General features: G+C 37.5%; 3 protein-coding genes across 5 annotated transcripts in view; 2 read left to right on the top strand and 1 right to left on the bottom strand.

The window, feature by feature from the left end:
- Positions 1-11494, top strand: part of LOC133521856 (cryptochrome-1) — a 30017-nt gene extending 18523 nt beyond the window's left edge. For all 3 annotated transcript variants that reach the window (XM_061856954.1, XM_061856955.1, XM_061856957.1), the window contains 5 exons: positions 979-1105; positions 1510-1692; positions 2168-2335; positions 2867-2990; positions 5022-11494. In XM_061856954.1, the coding sequence (XP_061712938.1) occupies positions 979-1105; positions 1510-1692; positions 2168-2335; positions 2867-2990; positions 5022-5144 (725 nt within the window). In that variant the 3' untranslated portion in view covers positions 5145-11494. The remainder of the gene's footprint in view (positions 1-978; positions 1106-1509; positions 1693-2167; positions 2336-2866; positions 2991-5021) is intronic.
- On the bottom strand, positions 11187-15052 carry LOC133521858 (cytosolic Fe-S cluster assembly factor Nubp2 homolog). Its single transcript, XM_061856959.1, has 4 exons — positions 14824-15052; positions 14418-14688; positions 13355-13526; positions 11187-12834 (listed from the first exon to the last, which is right to left on the bottom strand). The coding sequence occupies exons 1-4, from the start codon at positions 14932-14934 to the stop codon at positions 12606-12608; spliced, it is 783 nt and encodes a 260-aa protein (XP_061712943.1). The 5' UTR covers positions 14935-15052; the 3' UTR covers positions 11187-12605.
- Positions 15053-15133: 81 nt separating this feature from the next.
- Positions 15134-23563, top strand: part of LOC133521857 (protein tweety) — a 136471-nt gene continuing 128041 nt past the window's right edge. The window contains exon 1 of the mRNA XM_061856958.1: positions 15134-15627. The gene's annotated coding sequence lies outside the window, so the exon portion shown is untranslated. The remainder of the gene's footprint in view (positions 15628-23563) is intronic.

Genomic DNA, 23563 nt, shown 5'->3' with positions numbered 1-23563 from the left:
GTCTGCCTGTTCCTGTGTATGCTTAGATCTTTAAAACTACGCAACGGATTTTGATGCGGTTTTTTATTAGTTAGAGTGATTCAAGAGGAAGTTTTATATGTATAATAAATACCCGTGCGAAGACGGGCGGGTCGCTAGTTAAGAATAAAAAAATACAAAATAAACAATTTAAAACCATATATATATTTGTAAAAAATGTCATGCTACGGGACTCTCTCTGTGCGAATCTGAGTAGTTCTTGGCCGGATTATTAAGTTAATATGTATATCTTCACATTTATATATTTTTCCTTATGTAAAACTAAGACGTTTCTATAAAATTATGAATTTATGATAAAGTAAATTATATCCAGGCCGTAAATTTAATCATAGAAACTTTAAGCAAGGAACCTTCAAGTTCCAAAAGGTATTGTATAAAGGAACCTTCAAGATCCACAAGCTATTGTACCATTCTATACAATAACTTTTGGAATTTGAATGTTCCTTGCTTTTGTGGCGCTTCCTTTTAAAGCTTTGAAAGTTTTGGAAAGAAAATTTTTGAGCCAAACTTTTACTTTTGTCGTTCATAAACAACAGTTAAGGGCACTTATTTTGGAATGATGTAAAGAATCATATAAGTTTTACACCGTAAGCATATGCCGCGTTCATAATAGCACATTGTGCATAGACATCAATTCAGCTTTATTTAAAAATCTTACTCCGTAATCGTTTTCTGTAAGTAGTATGCCATTACAAAAAGTAAATGGTAGGTACAAATATACACCAATGTTCATTTATGATTGTTTTATTTGACACGCGTATTTCGATTGAACCGAACAAACCATTAAAAATGTGTTGGGCCTAGTCTTACATAAATCAAATACATTGGTTGAAAAAATCGGCCCCACGTTGGGCGCCACATTTTATCGTATCTTTACTTAAACTTTTACTTTAAAAACATAAGCCCTTCATATGTGACATAAACGTTCCACGTGTGCAGGGCAACTCATCTGGCGAGAGTACTTCTACACGATGAGCGTGAACAACCCAAAGTACGCGCAGATGGCAGGCAATCCTATCTGCTTAGACATCCCGTGGAAAGAGCCCAGCGGCGACGAACTCAAGAGGTAAGGGGTTTCAGTTAATTGATCGTCTTTATTTGCATATGCATTTGTTGCTAACGCTTCATTTTATAATGTTCGTCAGGACGAACAACCTTTTACCCTCTTTTTAACTTTTATTCCGAACCAGAACCATTAGGAATTTAGGACTATTGAGAGTCAAGGAGGCTTGAACTCACTACCTTGACTTTTTAATGCCAAATTAAGGATTCATTAGGTTTAGGACATATCACCTTGCAGTGCAGTGAAGTCTTATCAGTGTATTTACAAACTGAGCGGATGCTAGAGTTGTGCCTGCACCTGGGACGTAGCTTGCGGCGTCCGTATTAAACATAACCTGTCCATAGGCTAGGCTGTGTATGCTGCTTAGTTTACTTTAACACTGCCTTATATGTAGTCATGTTTTGCAGCTGGATCGAAGGCCGAACCGGATTCCCATTCATCGACGCGGCCATGCGCCAACTCCGCATCGAAGGCTGGCTCCACCACGCAGTGCGAAACACCGTGGCTTCATTCCTTACTCGAGGAACTCTCTGGTTATCCTGGGAACACGGGCTGAACCACTTCCTCAAGTATCTGCTGGACGCTGATTGGTAAGTATTTATTATAAAGGGTACTATAGACGCTGACTCTATCAGGAGCATTGTGGCTTTATTCCTAACGCGAGGAACCCTCTGGTTGTCCTGAACTAATTCCTCAAATATCTATTGGACGCTGACTGGCAACAAGTAAGAACATTAGTGATACAGTCACTCCCTGGCTTCACCACATAGTACGAAACCGTATGGATTCACACTTCGTCAAGTATCTACTGGACGCTCCTTGATGAGAAAATAAAACACCGCTAGGTGTACCTAAATTGTTGCTTTCAATATTTCGAAAAGACAGCGAAGATCGTTGAAGCAGTTGTTACTGGTACGAATATCGGCTGGGTTTGATAACTATTGAACCAAAAATAAATTTTGTACTTTTCACTTGAGCAAATTATATGACCGATTTTACGAATTCCGAAATCGGACTAGGCCTTACCTTACGTTTTGTTGATACAACCTTCGCTTCTGTCCACAGGTCCGTCTGCGCCGGCAACTGGATGTGGGTCTCCTCCAGCGCTTTCGAGGCATTACTGGACTCCGGAGAATGCGCCTGCCCCGTCCGTCTAGGACAGCGACTGGACCCTAGCGGCGAATATGTTCGCCGCTACGTGCCCGAGCTCACCAACATGCCCCCGCTGTACATGTGAGTCTTTGTCGTATCCTTATAACTGACGTGTAGAACTGTGGAAGTGTCCACCCAACGCCACTTCACCAGTGCTCTCCAAGCTCTTGGATTCGGTGTATAATACTTGTCTCTTAACTAGCTTTAGTCTCTGACGTTAGTCTGTCCACCCAACGCGTGGCCAAACATCTATCCCAATGCTTCCTAGCCATGCGGCCAGTAATCATGAGCTTGTCCAGACTATCTGGTCCTTTTCTGCTCAGATGCCCGAAGAAACTTACAACCTAGGCCGGCCGGTGGCCGTAGGAACTCTGTGATGAATCAACACAGCCTAATTGTGTTTAGGGTTTTTAGAATTGTCTCGATGAGTATTAGTTGCCTGTGGGAAGAAAAGTATAGTCAGTAATAAAAGCTTGTACCAAAAATGAAGTTCGTGCTTATACTTTTTGGATCTGCAGAATGCGCATGCCCCGTTCGTAAGTCGTACAGACTGAATACACTAGGAGCTTGCTCCTACGAGTATGTGTATTTAAATCCCTCGTTGAACTCCAGCTACGAGCCGTGGAAGGCGCCGCTGGAGGTGCAGCAGCGCGCGCAGTGCGTGATCGGGCAGCACTACCCGGCGCCCATCGTCAACCACCTGGCCGCCGCGCAGCGCAACCGGCACGCCATGCAGGTGACCCATCCTATAGGGCTCCACCGACATTCCTCCCTTCAGGGTTTCACGGATAGCATTCAAGTTAAATTGAAAATAAGCCATACTACCGACCCACCCCGGCTTCGCATGGGTTAACAAATTATACACCTAAACCTTCCTCCAAGATTCAGCAAAAGAGCAAAAATAAAATTATGTAAAATTTTATTTTAAGCAGAAGTGTGGAGAATCCTATAGCTATAGTTACGATTTAACCTTTTCGTCGCCACGTCAAAAATTGCACGTATACAAACCTGACCAAAACCACGACTTGATATGAAGTCGTGGCGTGTGGGGCGGGAAATGTGCTGACTTTATATCAAGTCAATGGCGGCGAAAAGGTTAAAAAACATTTAGTTTTATTCTTGCTTCCGCTCTGTCACTCTACTAACTGTGAAGACATAGGTATTTTCTACTTGAAAATTATCTATATACCGAGCCAAGAAAAATACGTAGTTAGATCAACTCTATAATGTCTTCGTTGAAAAATTTACCTACTTACTTATATTTATTTTATATTGAAATGAAACGTTACAACACTTTAAATTTGTCCGTGACACAGTACCTCGCTGCCGTCTGCAATGCGCATTATAGCGAGCGAGATGTGGGCTGTCCACATCATAATATACTCAAGCAAACGTGACGCCCCACGGACGGCCAGGTACTGAAGGCCTGCCTTCCAACTGAGACTATTCGTATGGTGCGCATTGGCCTTGTAGCTTTTCCAAGGTGGTTTACCATTAGCATATTTCTATATCCTTTACCCAGTACCCTCTGTTGTGAAGGAATCACATTAGGAAAGCGGGCATGCTTTTGTATTACGAGGGAAAAGCCCATGAGCCGTAAACGTTATAGAGTTTATTAATTTATTTTAATTACATTAACATTGATTGACTAATAATACTAGACCGCCAATCCTCTTGACATGCGCATAACCAAAACGCTGCTTATTTTCGATACCGTTACGCTGCGGATTTATGAGTACCGCTACTTCACATTAGATGTTGCGACAAACGAAAAGTCTAATGCTCAACAGTTTTCAGCTAATAATACTTATATTATAACTGGAACCCAATTATCAACTCCTTCGTTAGTTCCCAATTAGTTGTAAATTGTTAAACATTACACTTTTAGTTATTCGCGACACTCGTAACATCTAGGGTCAAGTAGCGGTACTGATGATAAATCCGCTTCTTGACTAAGAAAATAAGAAGGGTATTGGTTACGCGTATGTCAAGGGGATTTGGGATCTAGTATTTTTATTCTGACATTTAAATATAAGTACCTTAAAATTGTTCCACAAATCTTTGTTGCACAAATTGTGATGTTTTTAAACCATATGTATAATCCATATCATGGGAATTCTGCCAGAAATAAACTCAATTTCAACATAAGATTTTTTTTACTCCGTAATAAATGATGCCCGCTTTTGCGTCTTCCGAATGTGATTGTAAGAGTGAGGCCACACTGGTTCGTTGCGTTGTTTCGTCGCAAGCGTCGTCGCAGCGTCAACACTGTGTCGTTTTTCATATATTTTTTATGACATGCCACATTGACTTTGCGACGACGCGACACAAACGCAACGCAACGCACCAGTGTGGCCTCTCTCTATCTCTTCTACTATCGCATTCTCCGCCCCGTGCGTTTTCCTAGTAAAGCGACATCTTAGTAAAACGTATAAAAGCTACATGCATGTTCGAATTGATAACAAAGCAAGAAAGTCCCAGCCAGATATCACAACTGACTGACTGACACACGACACACAATACGTTTACTTTGCTACCCTTCTATTTCATTATTGTACAGTCGCCATTAGATATATCGGAGCGGCCGAGATGCTCACAAATATCAGAACACGCACTCTTAACAATAGAAGCGTGTTCAGATATTTGTGAACACTGTGGCCGCTCCCATGTATGATGGCAAAACATAGGTGACGGCATATTGTACTTGGGCCCTGGCGTTAATTTGTTTTAAACTGTTTCTCACATTAAAATGGCCGTTATTTTGCAGGAGCTACGTAAAATGCTTCAGAAGGCGCCGCCGCACTGCTGCCCGTCGTCCGAGGACGAAATTCGCCGGTTCATGTGGCTGCCCGACGCCGACGATAACATAGTGCAGGCCAACACTGCCTAAAAACCTAAGAAATAAAGTCGTAAATCGCATAGCTGGAGTAGCTAGGGGGTGTTAGTTAACCTTTTGAACGCTTTATATCATAAACCTAACATCACTCAAACGCCTAGCTCTCGGGCGCAAGCGAGCTAATGTAAACCTTACTCGAAAGTGTGAAGGTTACTTTGACAGCGTCCGCCATAACACCTAAAGGTGTCCTTGGCGCTGTGGGCACGACTAGCAACGACGCCTTTAGGTGTTCTTGGCGTTCAAAAGGTTCAACAACAACAGTTTGAGGAGTTTTTCAGTACCAATTCGTTCGGTCTAAAGGTTTTTTTGGGAAACTGGACGCAATTTTATCTTAAAATGCCACACGTGGCTTACCAGCCACGGATTTGTAGCGTCCTTGGCTATGTCAACTGGCCTCATAGCTTGAGATGTGAGGTATTTGATTGGCTAGGACATAAGTGTAGAAGCGTTCTTGCAGCGCTTGCGTAGGCGTTGAACGTCGAAGGAATTTGAACAACGTGCACTGAGGCCATTCGTATATGTTTGCTTTTATTTAAAGTAACACCAGGGGGAGGAAACTAGAGCGTTCGGGCGTTTTCGGCTCCGTTCGGCTCAGCATTGCTCCGAGCCATTATTAGGATTGGCAAAACTTGACCTTTGCGTGCACAACCACAGATACGATAATTAAATGAATTTTGACAACCCTAAATAGCCGAAAGGGATAGTTCCACATCTTAGAAAGGGATGACATAATTCGGCCTTGAATCGCTGTCAAACTTCGGTTTTTTTAAGAAGTTTCCTTTCTGTACGGTAGTACTATTATTTATTCTGTGGTAGGACTTTCGCTAACAGTAAGGGCCAGTTGCACCAAACACAATTAGCGTACTGATCAACTTCACTATGATAATACCAACGGTAATAAGACGGTTTGGTGCAAACGACTCTCAGCCACCTTATTCAATTCAAAACACAGGCAAATTTTGTCTCTTTCGAAGAAAAGGAAATGCCATTATGACTGGTTTATCGATTATTTAAACGATTGACGATTATATACCGGTTTGTTACATTTGACAAAACGCCCCTGCCCCTGCTGGGACGCGGCCGCGCGGCCAGGTTGCTTATGAAATGAAATTGATTTTGATACCACTGGCTGTCATTTAATTTAATCGACAAATAAAAGTGATGGAGTATAATAAAAATGAATATTATAATCAATCAAGCAATTTTTCACAAATGCCGTCTTGATTGATATTCAGAGAGCACTGAATAAATATTTCTAAATGTGTCCGAATGAAGTAGTTCAATGGCATTAGATGCTTTCTGTTCGTACTTGGTAACAATTGCTGTTTATTTAACGAGTAAAAAAACAAAAATGAATTTGCCTGTAAAGGAACTGACTAGATATTTTCAATAGGTGCATTTAAATTTTGACATAGTTATGCCAATAACGTTTTTTTTATTATTTATTTATTAAAACAAAGTACAAAGCTTAAATCTAGATCCTTATCATTAGTATATAAATGGGTATTTTAAGTTTTATTTCTTGAATTTCTTCATGGATAAGAAAATCCTGATTTAATCAGTAAAAATGGCTGCGATTTTAATGTATCATATTTTTTATTTGGTTAGTTATTGATTCAGTGTTTTATTAGATCTATATTTTGAATGTTTAGCATTTGTGTCGCTGTTGTTTCTATATTTAGCTAAGTATATAGTATTCTAGTATGTACTTACTGTACTCGCGCGACTTCATGTCTTTATTAATGTAGTGTGTGTCGTGTATGTGGTATATTATAACCTACATAACCCATTAAGGAGCGACGGCTCAACACTGTTCACATGCGCTGTCTACGCAACATTTTAGGCATAACTTGGCAGGACAAAGTGACAAATCAAAGGGTTCTTGAAAAAGCGCAGCTGCCCAGTCTTGCCGCTCTTCTCAAACAGAGACGCTTGCGGTGGCTGGGGCATGTGCACCGGATGGAATCCTCTAGAATACCTCGACGTGTCTTGCTTGGTGCAGTTGCGTATGCTAAAAGGAACGTTGGAAGACCGATGCTGCGCTTTAAAGACTGTTAAGCGAGACATGTCAGCATTTGAAATCGATCACCATGCCTGGGAAACTAGCTGAAGACCGTGATGGATGGCGTAAACGTGTTGTGGCGGGGAGAAAGCTATGCGACCAAGCCTGGTTTACTACGTTAGATAACAGAAGGTGTCGCAGAAAGCAAATCGGGACTGGAACCTCAGGTGGCATGAGCTTTCTCTGCCAAAAATGTGGGAGGTCGTGCCGCTCACGCATCGGCCTCCAGTCACCAAGCCCGTTGTCTAAACAGCAATGCTTAAATCGTCTGCAATAGACGCAAAGGCCTGTGATGATGATAACCCATTATTAGTCAGTAATTAAACACATTTATTTCAGAATGGTTGCTTGCTTACTATCCGCCGGCCGCCATTCTTATATGGCGACCCTGCCAGTATCAATTCTCTCCAAATAATTAAAACATGGTAGAGAGTACTTGAAAAGTGCTGGAGGAGCTTACATTTTAGTGTTGCAACTAGCCAAACATAATAAAAAAATATTTATTCGGCACTTTAACCGAATAATTTGGCAACATTGGATAAGATTAATATTCGACCCATCTCTATGTTTGTTTTAAGTTTAACTTTATAATCTTTAACGTGAAAATTTTGCTTCTTGTCCTAAAATCAGGATAGTTGAAATAATTTAATATTGGCATTTTTAATCACTGCAAAACTTATATTTTAAATGCGCAGAGTTACTATGTCTGTTATCTCTTCCCGCTTAAACCGCTGAAGCGATTTAGATGAAATTTGGTATGAAGATAGTTTGAGGCCCGGGGAAGGACATTGAATAGTTTTTATCAATCATTATCATTGTCTGGAAAAGGAAGATATCGCTTTTTAGCGATAAGACCGCGTGTTACATAGTTTTATTAAAAAAAAAAATTCGTTTTACGTGTAAAATGTATTTTATTGGTAATATTTACTTACATCATCCCACGCAGACAAAGTCGCGGACAGAAGCCAGTTACTTTAAACGATGGATATTTCACTACTATTTCTCCGTGTACGGTGAAAAAAAGTATTTTTGGTAAAAAATTAAGACAAAGTACTCGCGCGAGACGGTATAATTAATGTTGGGTCAGGTAAAAGCGAAAGTATATGTCTAAGGTGACTGTGGGCAAGACCGGCATACTTTATTTATTTTTTACATTGGAGTATTCTAGCTCCGTTAATTATTCACTTACGTGACCGCTTGTAATCACATACGATGAAGAATTTCATATATAATAATTAAGCTATAGTGACAGATCATTTTAATCATTAATTAAGCAAAAACAATAGTATTTTTAAAAATTCGGCGAGTAGACGGACTTCCCGTGTAGTTTAAGGTAAGTCCGTCTAGTAACGTTATCAGCCATACTATGGGTGCTTATGTGTTCGTATTAGAATCCTTACAAAGAATGAAACCAGACAATGAAAAGTGTACTCTAAACTTGTTAATATAGGGTTTAGATTCGAAATAAACACAATTTTTCTTATTAAAAGGTAAGTCCTACTAGGTAAGGTATACTACGTAAATGGGGTGGTAAACCTTTTTTGGAAAATAATTATACGTACTTATTTTTTTTCTTCTCAAATAAAATACCTAGTCATTTTAAATTTACTCGTTGTTTTAAATTTACGGAGATCAAAGAGGGTTACATAAATAAGCTCATAGGAGTAGCAAGTTTAAATCAAATAGTGATTGGCAAATCAAATTCCATAACACAAGTAGGTACCCTACATACGTAAATTTTCAGGATAAGTAAGGCGAAGAACCCACGTCACATAGCGGCGTGGCACACGCGGTACAGCGTTGGCGTGGCGTGTAACCTTGTATCACGGTGTAGGCAAATCGCCTAAATCACGATAAGTACAATCAATGTTCCGAAATAAAAAATACGTATGGACTCGTATGGCTGCAGTGATTTTAATCTTCAAAACTATCAAGAAAATATGACTGTACAACCGTATTCTAAAATTCAAGAGGAGTAAAAAGGGAATAATATGTGTCATAGGTATAATAATATAACATATGAAGGCCCGAATCCCGGTAGGGGCATTTGCTTGTATAATCTACACAGATATTTGTTCCTTCAGTCATGTTTGTTTTTTATATATTTATCTATATGAGTTTCTATATGTCGTCGCCTAGCATCAATAGTAAAAGCTAAGCTATGCTTAGCTTGCGGCCAATATTTATTCATTTATTTACTTAATAGGTATTTTCTTATTTGTATTTTCGGTTACATAGTGCTGAGGATAAAGAACACATTTCTTTACTAGTTTCGAGATTAAAATTGTTAATAAATACAAAACACAAACATCATACGCAATGTCGTAAAAATGCGTATCTGTAGTAACCTTATAAAATCGCAATAAATAATATTGAAGCCATTTAACAGTTGGTAACCTCTGATTCAAGGAAAGTGACTAATATGACGGACTTGCCTTGTGCATAGTAGACGGACTTTCCAACTTAGCAAAATTTTAATGTGATGAATGATGGAACGTATAATTACAAAACTAAGCCAATATCTTATAATTTAAACACATAATAAAGATTGCCGGGTCTTATATTACTTACGTAGTCGAGTTCTGGTGCAAAATCTGATCACAAACTATTTTTAACAATTTTATTTGCAAAGACTGTCGCACTATCACTTCGAGTTCCATACACGTAATGACTTGTTTACGCGGATTGCTCTGAAGTTCGTTGTCACAGCGCCATCTGTTTTAGAGTGAGGGAACTAGCGCGAAAAACTGACTTATAAACTCGACGCCAAAGCGGCAAACGCTTTCTAATTCAAGAGTTATAATGTGTTGACGGACTTGCCTTGTAGACGGTCTTGCCCACAGTGACCTTACTTAATTTATAATTTAAGAAGTAGCTGTAGAACTTTAGGTTCTAAGACTTAAGTTTTTGGGTATAATTTCAAACTGAACTGGGTTCAGTCATTCCGTTTAAGGGTCAATAGGTAATAGGGTTCAAAATGTATTAGTCAGTACACGTTATACTCCGGTTTTAAGATTAAAAATTTTCTAACCTCAAAATTGTGATATTTAACTTTTTCTTCCAAAATGCTAATATGTATCTAATATTGCAGTACAATAATAATATAAATTGTGATATTTAATTTTTTCTTCCAAAATGATAATATGTATCTAATATTGCAGTACAATAATAATATATAAACGACACTATTATTCAATCGAAGAGAATTTTAAATAGAGGTGGATTGTCAAAGTAAACTTTGTAGCCACAGTAAATTTACTGCCATCGTTCGACACATGATTAAAAGTTTTAGAACGCCATTTGATAGGCATCCATTCATGGCGCCATCGCTCGAAAAAGATGCCGCCACGCCATACCTATGGCCTGTGCTCGGTAACATGGCGCCAAATTTTGATATTTAACTATTTTAACACATATCAGTGTAAGAATAAGGATCAAAGTCAAATGGCGTTCCAAAAGTTTTAATCATGTGTCGAAAGATGACAGTAAATTTACTGTGGCTACAAAGTTTACTTTAACAATCCACCTCCTTTGATTCAGTACATAGTTACTCAGATTTAATTTTGGAGCAAAGTTACCACTTTGAGGTTATAAAATATCAAATCTGAAAAAAACGTATTATTAGTATCAACAAATAGTACCTGGGCGACCGAGCTTTGCTCGGTTATAACTATTTATTGTAATATGGTGGTGATAATCTTAACTACATTTTTTTACTAAATTAAACTTGTCTAAAACAATTTAAAAATATATATATATATATAAACTTGAACACATAAAAAAAACAAAATCGCTTCAGCGAAATCGTTAGAGCCGTTTCCGAGATCACAGAAATATATATATATATATATACAAGAATTGCTCGTTTAAAGGTATAAGATAATCAATTTATATGAATATTTTAAAAAAGAAAGCCACGTGATTTCGGATATGTCAGACTTTTCTAGGATAGGTATTATATAAAAAAATGTTGATCGTAAGACAACAATTTATTTTATTGGTAACAAACCGAATTATACAATATCAGGGTAAATCTAAGGTACCAATGAAGACACATGCCAAAGTAAACCTTATTTAAATGAGACAATGTCTATATCTAAGTGTCTTCATCTGTACGATATTTTGTATGTTTTTTATTATAAAATATATTATGAATGTTGAAAATATTGATGTTAGAAAAACCAAATGCATTTTATAATGTTTATGTACAATTGAATGTTATTCCTATTTACATAATATCTTAGTAGATTCGTAATAAATGTAATTGTGTTTTAGAAGTTTTTTTTAGAGGTTTTTTATTTTATTATACACCGTGTTTTTATTGACTTCCGTTAACTCCGGGGCATGGGTACGTTTAAGGAAACTAAATGGCATAGTAAATTTTCAAAAAAAGATTTTTTTATAAAAAGTAATTAAATGTTGCATACAGCGTTGTTGTAACACGGGCATTACATTTAATTCAAACAAAAAATTGAAAACTGTGACATATCAATGTCATTTTGAACATCAAGCGTCTGAGATACTTAGGTTTAGTAGCAAATGTATACACTCGTACTAAACACTAATCAATATGTAAACAGGCGCTAAGGCAAGTGTATACGCTCTTAAGAGCCTTATAAGATAAAAATAAATTATTGATTATCTCCTAAATGGAGTTAATTAGAATACCGGTGTCTTTGAGAGAGGTACTTAATTTTAGCTCAGGGATGCACCCTTGAAATTAACGAAAAACAAACACATAACAACTAAAGGAATGGTTTGAAAGTTTTGTTTTGAGAGTATGGTTATCAACATTTTACAACTTTTAAGTACATTTTGTACATTTTAAGGATTATGATAACAACATAACGTTGGCTGTCACTACAACATACGTATACAAGGAGTAACAAAAATAGTGGGGATCCGTTCAAGGGCATATTCGATATCCTGTTCCGATTAGGAAAAAGTAAGCTTTTTTCCTATGGGACAGATTATCCAAGACGGCCAACCCACCATACAAAGGCCAAAAAAATTTCGCGTCAAAATAATTTTTCTCCTACTTTTTTCTAATCAGAACACGAAACCGGATATGTCCATAAAACGGATCCCCATTATTTTTGTTACACCTTGTAAGTCTTTATTCAAAATATTTTGACCGTGAAGGGGCCCACTGATTACCAGTTTGCCGGACGATATCGGCCTGTCAGTTATTCGCAAAAGCTGACAATCGTGAATAACTGACAAGCCGATATCGTCCGGCGAACTGGTAATCAATGGCCCCTTAACATTGATGATTCCATTTAAATGATTTTTATACCTATTTCCTAGGACCTAGTCTATTCATTTCAAATTCAACTACCAATGTTTATTGTGGCCTTAAATACCTTCGAATTGTATTGAATATAGACTGATGTCTACGCTTTATCATTCTGCGCAAGCGTCCTCACCAGCTCATCAAACACTTTACTAGTTGTTGAATCTGGCAGCTCTGTGACGGCAGCTAGCCCTTTTCCAGCTAGCTTGCCCACTCGAGGGTCAATGGGTACACTGCCGAGGAATGGGATCTTGGCATACTCGGCTAGGGACTTTCCGCCTCCGCTGGAGAAGATGTTTGTGCATTCGCTGCAGTTTGGACATTCATAGCTGGAAAATTTAAAAGTATTTTATTTCACGTGTTTGAAACATTAGAGTGTTGTGTTACGTTTTTAAAATTGATTTAGATAATATAGTTCATACAGCTGAGCTGAAGATAGGAAGGCGTGGCGCGAGCTTGTGAAGGCCCTTTGCACCTCTGGGGTGCTTTAGGACAACAACAATTCATACAGAAAGCAGACAATATAATTTTAAATAATAATATTTTTTAAGTTGCGGCGCAAAAAATTGACAGAGCTAAGATTTAGTATTTAATAGTCTCGATATCTGATTGGTTGAAAGTTTTGTCTTGTTAAACTTGTTAAGCTTGAATCAATAAATAATGTATAAGCAACTCAATAAAGCACTTTCAGTAGATTTATTTTTAAGACAAAATATATTAGGACAATTTTGTAGTTTTGGAATTTAAATATAAATATTGTAGCCACAAATATGGCAGCTGAGTAGGTGGATACAGTATTTTACACTATATCAGATCTTATTTTTGGTCTTTGTACTATACATGACTTACCCACTCATATTCTCAATGATACCCATGATGGGAATGCCGGTCTTTCTGCAGAAGGTGATTTCTTTCCGCACATCCTCGATGGCAACTTGCTGCGGCGTGGTCACCAAAATGGCGGAACACTGGGGCACTTGACGCAAATTCTCCATCACCGTTATGTGCTCATCTGAAGTGCCTGAAATACAGAATTCAAAGAAAGAAAGATATATAATTTTTTAATATTAATTATCAGGTGTTAATGTTTCTGTTGTCCTTAGCTAGATGTACAAATACAGCGGTGGCAGTATAACAGCGTCTGTTGCTGGAAGTCCTTAGGGCTGCTGTGCCCCGAGGCCTTTTGGTGCAGACATTAGCTGAGCCACTTACCCTTTCAATTAGTTTGTAAGCATTATTGTGTACTTTTATTATGTACCTATGTTTAAACTTTTTGAATAAACGTCTTTATTATTATTATTAATTAAAAATTGTTATACCTTCAAAAAATATGAAAAACACTGTACATGTCATAGACAAAGGTAAACAATTGGTATAAATTACCAGAAGCAGTGAAAATATGCTCCTTCAGTAAACAGTTTTAAAATCAGACTTGACAAACACTTAAAAGTAACAAAATGAACATTAATAGTAATAAAAACAAGTGCAGTTACATTATACACACATCACCTTTTAGCTGCTAGTGTATTAAACAATATAATAATAACTATAACCTCTAAACACCAAGAAACTTAAAAAAAGCTCTCCTATTCCATTGTCTTGTCAATCTTTTTTCTGACAGATAAAAATGGTTTTGGATAGTATTATTTCTTAGGGCCTGTTTCACAATGTCCAAGTAAAGTCCTGAATAAGCTACTTGTCACTTATCTGATAAATAAAGTAATTGTTGGTGTTTCACAATCTTCATATAAGCTTAACTGGCAGATAAGTGTTAAGTTTTGCTGGAAGTTTTATCTGGCAGTTCATTTATTTGTTAATTAGCTATCGAATACTTAAAAATTATATAAATAAAAATTATACACCATTATTAGTTTATTGAAAAATCACCTACCTACCTTTAAATATTACCTACCTGGTGGAGTATCGATGACAAGATAATCAAGCTCCTGCCACTGCACATCCTCCAAAAACTGCTTAATCATGGAGGTCTTTTTAGGCCCCCTCCACACCACCGCGTCGTTGCGAGAACTTAACAGAAAGCCTATGGACATAACCCCAAGCTTCTGCTCTGGGTCTGTGTACACGGGGACCCATCCCTGCGGGCCTTGATGGACGTTTTGGTTCTCAAGATTCAGTAGATAAGGCACACTGGGGCCGCATAAGTCGACGTCTAGAAGTCCAACCTGATGAAATATTGCGAGTTACTAGTGTCTTTTAAGTAGTTGATAGTCATAGTAAATGTTGTATTAAAGTTTTCAGAAGTTATATGTACAAATTTAAAATATATTTAGAAGAAAAACTAAGTCAAAAGTTCTCACCTTATAACCTCTTTCCTTCAATGTTAAAGCTAACTGAGTGCTCACGGTAGATTTTCCCACACCGCCTTTTCCCGACAATACCAATATCACACGTTTCACGTCGTCTAACATAGTAAAAAGTAAAAAATAAATAAAATCTTAAGTTGTAGCAAAACGATAACAACACGACGACTAAACGTTTTTTGACAGCTCAATAACTTCAAGCGTGGTCTTTACTTCCGATCACAAACATGCTCTAAGCAAAAACTGCGTAAATGCCGTAAATAAAACGCCTTACTTTGCTACGTTCCATTACACGAATGTATCGTTTGTTGTTTCAGTTATATAAATATATTAAACGTATTTTAAATCAGGAAATGATAAAGTGAAACTAATAAAATGTATAAACGTAAACAGTTTTAAACATTTCCTTTGTTTCAATATTTGTCGGTACGCGGGTTTTTTTTATTTGAAGACAAGCCCTAATTTTGACAGCGCCTGCGCGACGACTGTGGCGCTGCTGTGGTCAAATCAAAAAATCTTCAGTTTTGTAAAGATTTTTGTAGTGGTGGTTGTGTAGCTTGCGAACCGGTATTCTTATTAGGAAATGAATTATTTTTCTCAATACACACAGGATTATTGGACGTTTTATAACATAATTTGTTTGTGATATTGTTTTATGTGTTCATTTTCCGTAGAATAGATAGTGTTTCGCGGGTGCAAGTGTATTTCTTTTGCGTAGAGTTTGAGTTCGTTTTGTGGTTGTGCAAGGATTTTGTTCTCGACTTCGGCTCGCGGCGGTCGGCGTTGCAGGATATTTGAGAGGTAAGGTTGTATTAGATTATTGATAGGAATTGTTGACGATGATCGTGGAAGGCGGCGTGGTGTAGTAAACACGTTCTGCGGTGCGGACGTAATAATAAATGCGGGTCTCGTAGTATCGGGATCGGGCGACCCACCCCTTGTTAAGCCCGGCGGAGGGTAATCTCGCGATGACTCTATAAACTGCGAAATATACTTTTACCCTTCTTTATTTACATTCTCAATGCCCACGTTATGTTTTCTCGTGATTTCCTGTGATGTCTTATTATTCCTCTGCATTATTTCGTTGAGTGTCGGGAATATACACTGAGTAACTTATTTATTAAGTATGAGATGACTGTTTGACAAATGAATCAATGTCATTGGTTTCCATATATTATACCTATCTTAGTTTTATACTTGTATACTTATGTTTAATTTAACTGAATGTTTGCCAGGTTTTATGTGAAGATAGAAGAATAGGACTAGTATAGAAGAATAAGATATTCAAACATAATTAGGAAGTTATGTTCAAATATTTGTTATTTGTTTACAGGCCTGGATTTAGAGGCCTAGGGTCCCTAGGCACTTGGTATGGCACTAAATTGTAGCCCCCCCCCCCCCTTCTCCATCTCTACACTATTGCTAGGTTGCCTGAGCCCCTAGGCCCGGGCCTTGTGGGCCTACACAAAACTCCGGCTCTGTTTATTAATAGAAAGAAGGATAGCAATTTTCACACGACTTTTTATTGAAATCACTTCAAACATGTGACAATTACAAATCATCTACAATCATTTCCATTCTTTTGATTTCATAAGTAATAGTTACTGATTTTCAAGAAGTGTTTTTCAATAAAAAGACATGTCAAGATTGTTTTTTTTTTCTAATGCTAAAAAGATGAACTATAGCCCTATGTATAATTGTAATAACTAACTATATAACTATTTAGGTTTCTCGGTGAATCCACAATGAGAGTAACCTAATCATGTTTTACACCAAATATTATATGAAAAATATTTTTGAACTTAAAATTTAGGTACACTTTACTAATTATGTCTTTACTAGGTTTAAGTTTTGTTGCACTAATGACAAAAGTTTAGCTATTACTCAAATTATTTAGGGTAAATGATTTAAAACAAAATAATCCAATCAAAAATCTGCTTTACTGTTTAGGCAGAGATTCAGATTGTAAAAAAACTAGTTTTTGTAAACTTTTAGTTAGTTTTTTCTACAACAACAGTCAACCTAAGAGCTATATCAAGATATTGTAACTAAAGTTAATTTCCATCTTAAAAATCAAATTACTTATTCAAATATTATTTACATCTTTGCAAATCCTAGTCATGAATTAAAACATCTACACAATCTATGCATAATATCTGCATTGGACCGGCAACATGTAAACACTACGCCGCACATACCAATTAAATACATAAAGTAATGTTCATCTCTCTGGCTATTACCATGGGGCAACATTCTGAATACTAAATGACCCCATACTGAGAGATGTGCAAATTTTCGCACTGGTTTGTATGTATCGTAAGCATGGCCCAGATCTTACAGTCCCTGAATTGATAATTTCATTTTTGCCGGTCAAAGCACTTAAGATTCAAGTCACATTATTCTTAAGTTATTTTAAGATCATTGTTTCAAGTTAATCCAAGTTTTTATTTTGGTTTTAAAATTGTTGTAATAAAATAAATTAAAATTGTGTTATTACAGTCAATCTAAAACACAAAGTAATCACCTCAGTGTGAAATGTGTGAATTTTTATTTAAATAATTCAGTCATTAAATTTAATTACCCTTTATTGCGTTATATAGGTATTACAATACACACCAGAAGCATATTCCGCACAACCAACTTATTGAAAGCTTACATACCTACATTACCTACACTTCTGTGCATTTCAATTGATTGGAGTGACTCCTCTGGGAGTTGTAGGTTGCTCATGCATCTATTTATTGCCGAATTTTGTCATCTTTATGCATTTATTTCGAGAACGATTTTTTTGCCCTAAACAGTACAACCGAGATTTGAACTCACAATTACATTAAGTTTAAACCTCGTAGTAGCAAGGTTTGTACTACAATATAATAAACGATAAATAAGTTGATGCTCAACATACTGCAACCAGATTTTTGTATTCTTGTTTTACTATTGTTTAATTAACACAATAAATATCGAATTTAGATAATGTCTTTATCTTTGTGTGCCTTTTAAAATATAGGAGGGTAGGCAGCATGTCTGTTATCATTATAAACACTAGATTAAAGATAGGAATGTGTTTTCTTCCGAATGGCGTGGTTAAAGCCTGAAGTACAAGTCGTCGTGAAATTAATTTTGTCATGCATTGTTATTAACTATAACTATGATAACCATTTGCAAACCAAAAAATAGCACACCATCAGATCCACAGCGCAGGCTTTGTCACATTACAGTAAGCTCATCCACCTCAGGTTTCGTCAAAACAGAATGTCTATTTACACATAAGTCATCTGCAATCTGCAACATGCATCGTCAAAACTAATTAACAAAAAGTGAGTACAATAATAATAATAAAAAAAGAGAAAATCTATCTCCTAATGTCTCTATATTCGAATGTTGTGTTGCTATTTTTAAGAATGCAAATTGATAATGTTATAGCCTGTGACACGATTAATTTTGTTCTTACTGCCAAATCTAGGACTACTATTATTACTAACACAGGCTATAGGGCCTATAGGTATTGCCTCTTCTTCTTCAACCTAGCGTGTTCCCGGCCTAGCGCCAGGGTCCGCTTTCTTACTCAATGTCCACTTTTCCCGGTCTTCGGCATCCTCAGAGCTATAACCGCGAAAATCGAAGTTCGTCAATTGCGGGCATTTTTCTCTGTCACTCTAATAACGACTACGTGAGAGTAAGCCCCCCGTGTGAGATTACTCTCTTCCATGTCCGTGACGACGTCCAACCAGCGCTTCTTTAGGCCTACTATCTTACTACGGCGGTCGCGTGATCTAGGGCCTTGGACAGTAAGGTCGAGGCACCTATTGCCTGAATGGACAAAAAATACATTACCTACAATACAATACAAATGTTTTTTATTGCTCACCAATATTGAAACTATCCTCAGGCCCATGAAAGAAGTCACCAACCCAGGTAGGTCCCTACTTCTAGACTTTTTCTAAATTAGCTATGTCCAACTGCTGAATTTTCAACCAAGTGGGTTTATAGGTCTATTCTACATATACTTTATATTCTATTCTTACCAGGGTCGGTTGCACCAAGCCGTCTGTCACCGTTAAAGCGTTCGATAAATTTTATTGCATGGGAAGTTCATACTTAGTTCAATGCAATAACGATGAGCAGTCTGTTAATTGTGGTTGGTGCAACTGTCTCTTAGTCAGGAGTCCCAACAACGACCGCTGGGCCCAATCCGGCCCACAAACCCTTATTTTTGGCCCGCTTAAAAGAAGCAGGAGAGCCCAAACGAGACCATCGAAAGTCGCTGTGGCCCTAGGACCAAAATGTTTGGTCCCCTATGTAAATAAGTACATTATATACAAACAGTACGCGATTTGATTACTTCTCATAACGCGGAACCCAATACGATCAAGCCCCACAGTTGTCCGTAAACCCAATTCGCGTTAATTACAGGGGAAGCCCAAGGCCACACTTCCGTTGTTATGACAACGTCGATCTTCATTCTATATCCATACCTACTTACATCCTTTTCGCATTGTTAGTTGTCACCCCCGCGAGGGCTGCTCCCCTGGTGACACGTGGCCTGCTTTATGGCTACGGGGTTGCCATTATTGGTATTTTGATTAACATATTAGTGGCACAATGCTGGCAACACGTTTTTATGCTGCGCAGGTCGGAAAATTGGCGAAGTGTAGAAATCCCATTCAAAATTCACCCTTTCCAGAGCACTGCGCTCTCATCAAAAATAAGCTTATAGACGCAACGCACATGAACACGTAAAAAGTACCAACTTGTTCAATTGTCCATATCAATATTCTGTTAAACGCTTGCATCTCCAGCGGGCTAAGCACGGTCGCATTTTTATCGCCTGTCGCCATGTCTGTCACATTCTAACAAGTATGTATGTGCGAAAGTGAGAGGTGATGCAACCATGCTGTCAGCGCAGGGGTTCTAGACAAAAAAGACAATCGTCTGCAGAAAACGAAACGAAACCATACGAAACGCTATTGTCTCTCTATCACTCTTCCTTATTAGTGCGATAAAGACTGATAGCGTTTCATTTCGTTTCTCTGCGAACAATTGTCATCTCGGTAAGGCACCCAGGTCCGTCCCACGCGCATTACTGGCCCTTTAAAACCCTGTAAGTACATTTCTTTCTTCAAGAACCGTATAGGTACAGTCACGCGCTTTAATTTTTTTTTTAATAATTTCAAGTGTTGAGTCATTTAGGGTACTGTACATTGTATATTTCATACCGTTAGTATTGAAAACCAAATTAGCTTGATATTTGCTTTTGGTTCAGGTTATCATTATGTCATCTTCGAGAAAGGTTATCGTCTCGTCATTCGACGTAACCTTGTACTCAATGCATTTAAAGGCAGCTGCTAAACTAGGTAATAATCAGTAGTTTTTATTTGCTAATTAGGTAGTTAAGCGTATAGGCAAACAAATAGGAATACTCATTAGTAAGATTGTCATAATTCGGACATTGTGATAAGTCTAATATAATTGATTTTAGGTATTTTTTAAAACCGGTTTTAGCGTAACTATTACTTTTAGCGACTGCGATACAATAGCGACCTTTTAACTCACAGACTAAGCTAGGTCCTTAACATGTTTGTTATGATACTGTACACTAATTAATCGATCCATCCGTTTGACTCTCCGAGTACAGAAGATTACAAAACTATAGATTACAGAAGATTATAAGAAGTAACGGATACCTTAAAAAGCGCGCCTGAATCGTCCAGTGACTCACTCACTGCAGTACACCTACACCGTACTTAACATACTTTAATAAGCAGTATTTAGCCAAAGAAAAGTAACTTATAATAACCTGCAAACCTATGTGTATGAAGACATACAAACGTAAGTCGCGTCCTTCGTAATCGTTGCAGAAATAAGAATATATAATTGTATATATTTGCAAAGTAAGTCGGTTCTGTGATAAACTCACGTCGGTACACGGAAAGCTGTCATATCTTCCTAAGTGATATGGGAGTCACTTACGAATTAGGGTTTAGTTGATTTAGTTGTAAAGATAGTCGACAATGATGCCTCTGTGTGGATACAGACATTCTTTATTACTAACTTGTCTCTGTTATAACCCAACTCAAACACATTTATGACGCATAATAAAACGCTGATTAAAAGTTTCACAACTCAACTTAAGCCCTTTGAGCAATTAATCCCAAACTAAAACACTTTAAGCACTTCGGAGTTGCGTAAAAACCGAATGCCAGTCCATATATTCACAAAACGTACACTCCGCTGTAAGTGTAAGGCCTGAGTGGACGCTCGAAGCGGTACGTTCGGCGGGGCGTGCAGCGTGGCGTCGGGCTCACAAGTGATTTGAGCGGCGTGCACTAAGGATTCTCCTATACGTTTGCATTTTTTTAACATGCACGCTGCACGCCCCGCCTCGCTGCACGTCCAACTAAAGCGTCCACTCAGGCTTTACAGTGAGGCAGCATAATTCGACAGACAGATCGTAGGTTTTTTGGCTTGCTAGTACTACAGACGGCATATAGTGGCGTATGAAAACGCGCCGAATGTATCTGACACCATGGATTACTTTACCAAATTCGTAGAACAGTTCGTGGTTATCTGCTACAGTAGAATTTTTCATATATATATATATATCTTTTAGTTAAGCTAGACACTTTTGACGCGTAGTTTGATCCGCTAATTTTGATTCTGCCTATACGTTATCCCGTTGCGGTGTAGGACTTGAATTTTATAATAATATACTGAGCCTATTTGGGACATGTCTTCACAGCACATTCCTAAGGCTTGGGACTGTGTACAGTCTGAGTAAAGTATTGGATAGCTAATTGACAAATAAATAATACTGCCAGATAATAGACTGGTAGACCAGTTAAGCTTATTTGAAGATAGTGAAACGCCAACGATAACTTTATGTCAGATAAGTGGCAAGTAGCTTATTCAGAACTTTACTTGGACATTGTGAAACAGACCGTAAACCTTAACACTCGTCAGTCTCAATTCTTTTATCTCTTCCGAGAAGGGTTTAATATAATTTAATATAATAATTAAAGCAGTGGAGGATTTGAAGAGAAGTCAGAATTACACTGGTCATATATAACAAACTGGTAGTGAAGGTTAGTGAGTTGCAGCCAGACGTTACGAAATGCCGCGCCGCGCGAGCCTGCGCTTTTTTGATGCCCTGGTTCTGTAGGTAGGTACAATATATACTAGGTATCTGAGCGCGAATACTGTCTAGGTCGCAGGCTAGGTACTGAAAGGCAAAAGTTACAAACCAAAGAGAGAGTTAATAATAGGTACACAATCCTATCTCTCAATATTGTGATTAATAATATAATTTATACAAAAATGAGGTAGTATATAAGTATAACACCTATTCGTATTTAATCCAATTCACAAATTAAATAAACAGACAGATTAAATACCTTACCGGGATTTAAATCTGAGACCGCGGGGAGGATCACTAATATCACTATCCACTATTTAATGAAATGAATTAGAGAGAAAACTGACAATGATTTGAAAAAAAAAAATGATTTCAAGTTTAATATAGTTATATGAGATCAAAATAACACTAACTTTCATTCATACACTTTAACATGATTTATATCATAACACGGTAATATAATTAAATAGGTACTCGATGCAAACGCCAATTTAATTTATTTAATTGAAGAAATTAAATTATGGATCTTAATTACTAACCATCAAACTCTTAAATTAATGTTCCTCGTTTGATCATCCACGATACGATCTTATCTTTAGCTGCATGCAGATGTGGTCTAGTCTAGTTGAATCAATTTCAAAGACCTCACCCGTCAATAATTCTATTAGCTAGTTGGCTTGGCTGGTTCAATCAACTCGATCATTTCTAGCGATTAACATATCGGCTGTAATCATCTTAGACTAGTTTATCGTTTGATTCGTTATCATGGTTTTTTTAAGCATTAGAAAAAAGGTAAACGACCTTACAAATACAAATACTCTTTATTGCACACCTCAACACAGAAACAATACAAATAATACATCACATTAGGACCTAGACGTGTCTTTTTTAGGGTTCCGTAGCCAAATGGCATAAAACGGAACCCTTATAGTTTCGCCATGTCCGTCTGTCTGTCTGTCTGTCTGTCTGTCTGTCTGTCTGTCTGTCCGAGGCTTTGTTCCGTGGTCATTAGTGCTAGAAAGCTGAAATTTGGCATGGATATATAAATCAATAAAGCCGACAAAGTCGTACAATAAAATATAAAAATTTAATTTTTTTTAGTGTACCTCCCCTACACGTAAAGTGGGCGTGAATATTTTTTTTCGCTTCAACCCTAGAGTGTGGGGTATCGTTGGAAAGGTCTTTCAAAACTAATAGGGGTTTTCAAGAAACATTTTTTGATAAAGTGAATATATTTGGAGATAATCGCTCCGAAAGAAAAAAAAATGTGTCCCCCCCCCTCTAACTTTTGAACCATAGGTCCAAAAAATATGAAAAAAATCGTGGAAGTAGAGCTTAAGAAAGACATTAAATGAAAACTATAGCGGACATGATCAGTTTAGCTGTTTTTGAGTTATCGCAAAAAGTTTTCCCTTCATAGTAAAAAGACTTACTTTAATTAGATACTGATTATGTAAATTTGCCTATTTGTTTAACTCGGGTGAAAGGTACCGTTTCATCCCTTGGTTAACAATTTACTATACTTTAAGCTCCAGTTTAGCTTATTGTGACGGAAGAGTAACTACGGAACCCTACACTGAGCGTGGCCCGACATGCTCTTGGCCG

The sequence above is a fragment of the Cydia pomonella genome, chromosome 10, assembly GCF_033807575.1.
Source record: "Cydia pomonella isolate Wapato2018A chromosome 10, ilCydPomo1, whole genome shotgun sequence".
NCBI classification, from domain to species: Eukaryota; Metazoa; Arthropoda; class Insecta; order Lepidoptera; family Tortricidae; genus Cydia; species Cydia pomonella.
This window is presented reverse-complemented; position numbering and strand designations above follow the sequence as displayed.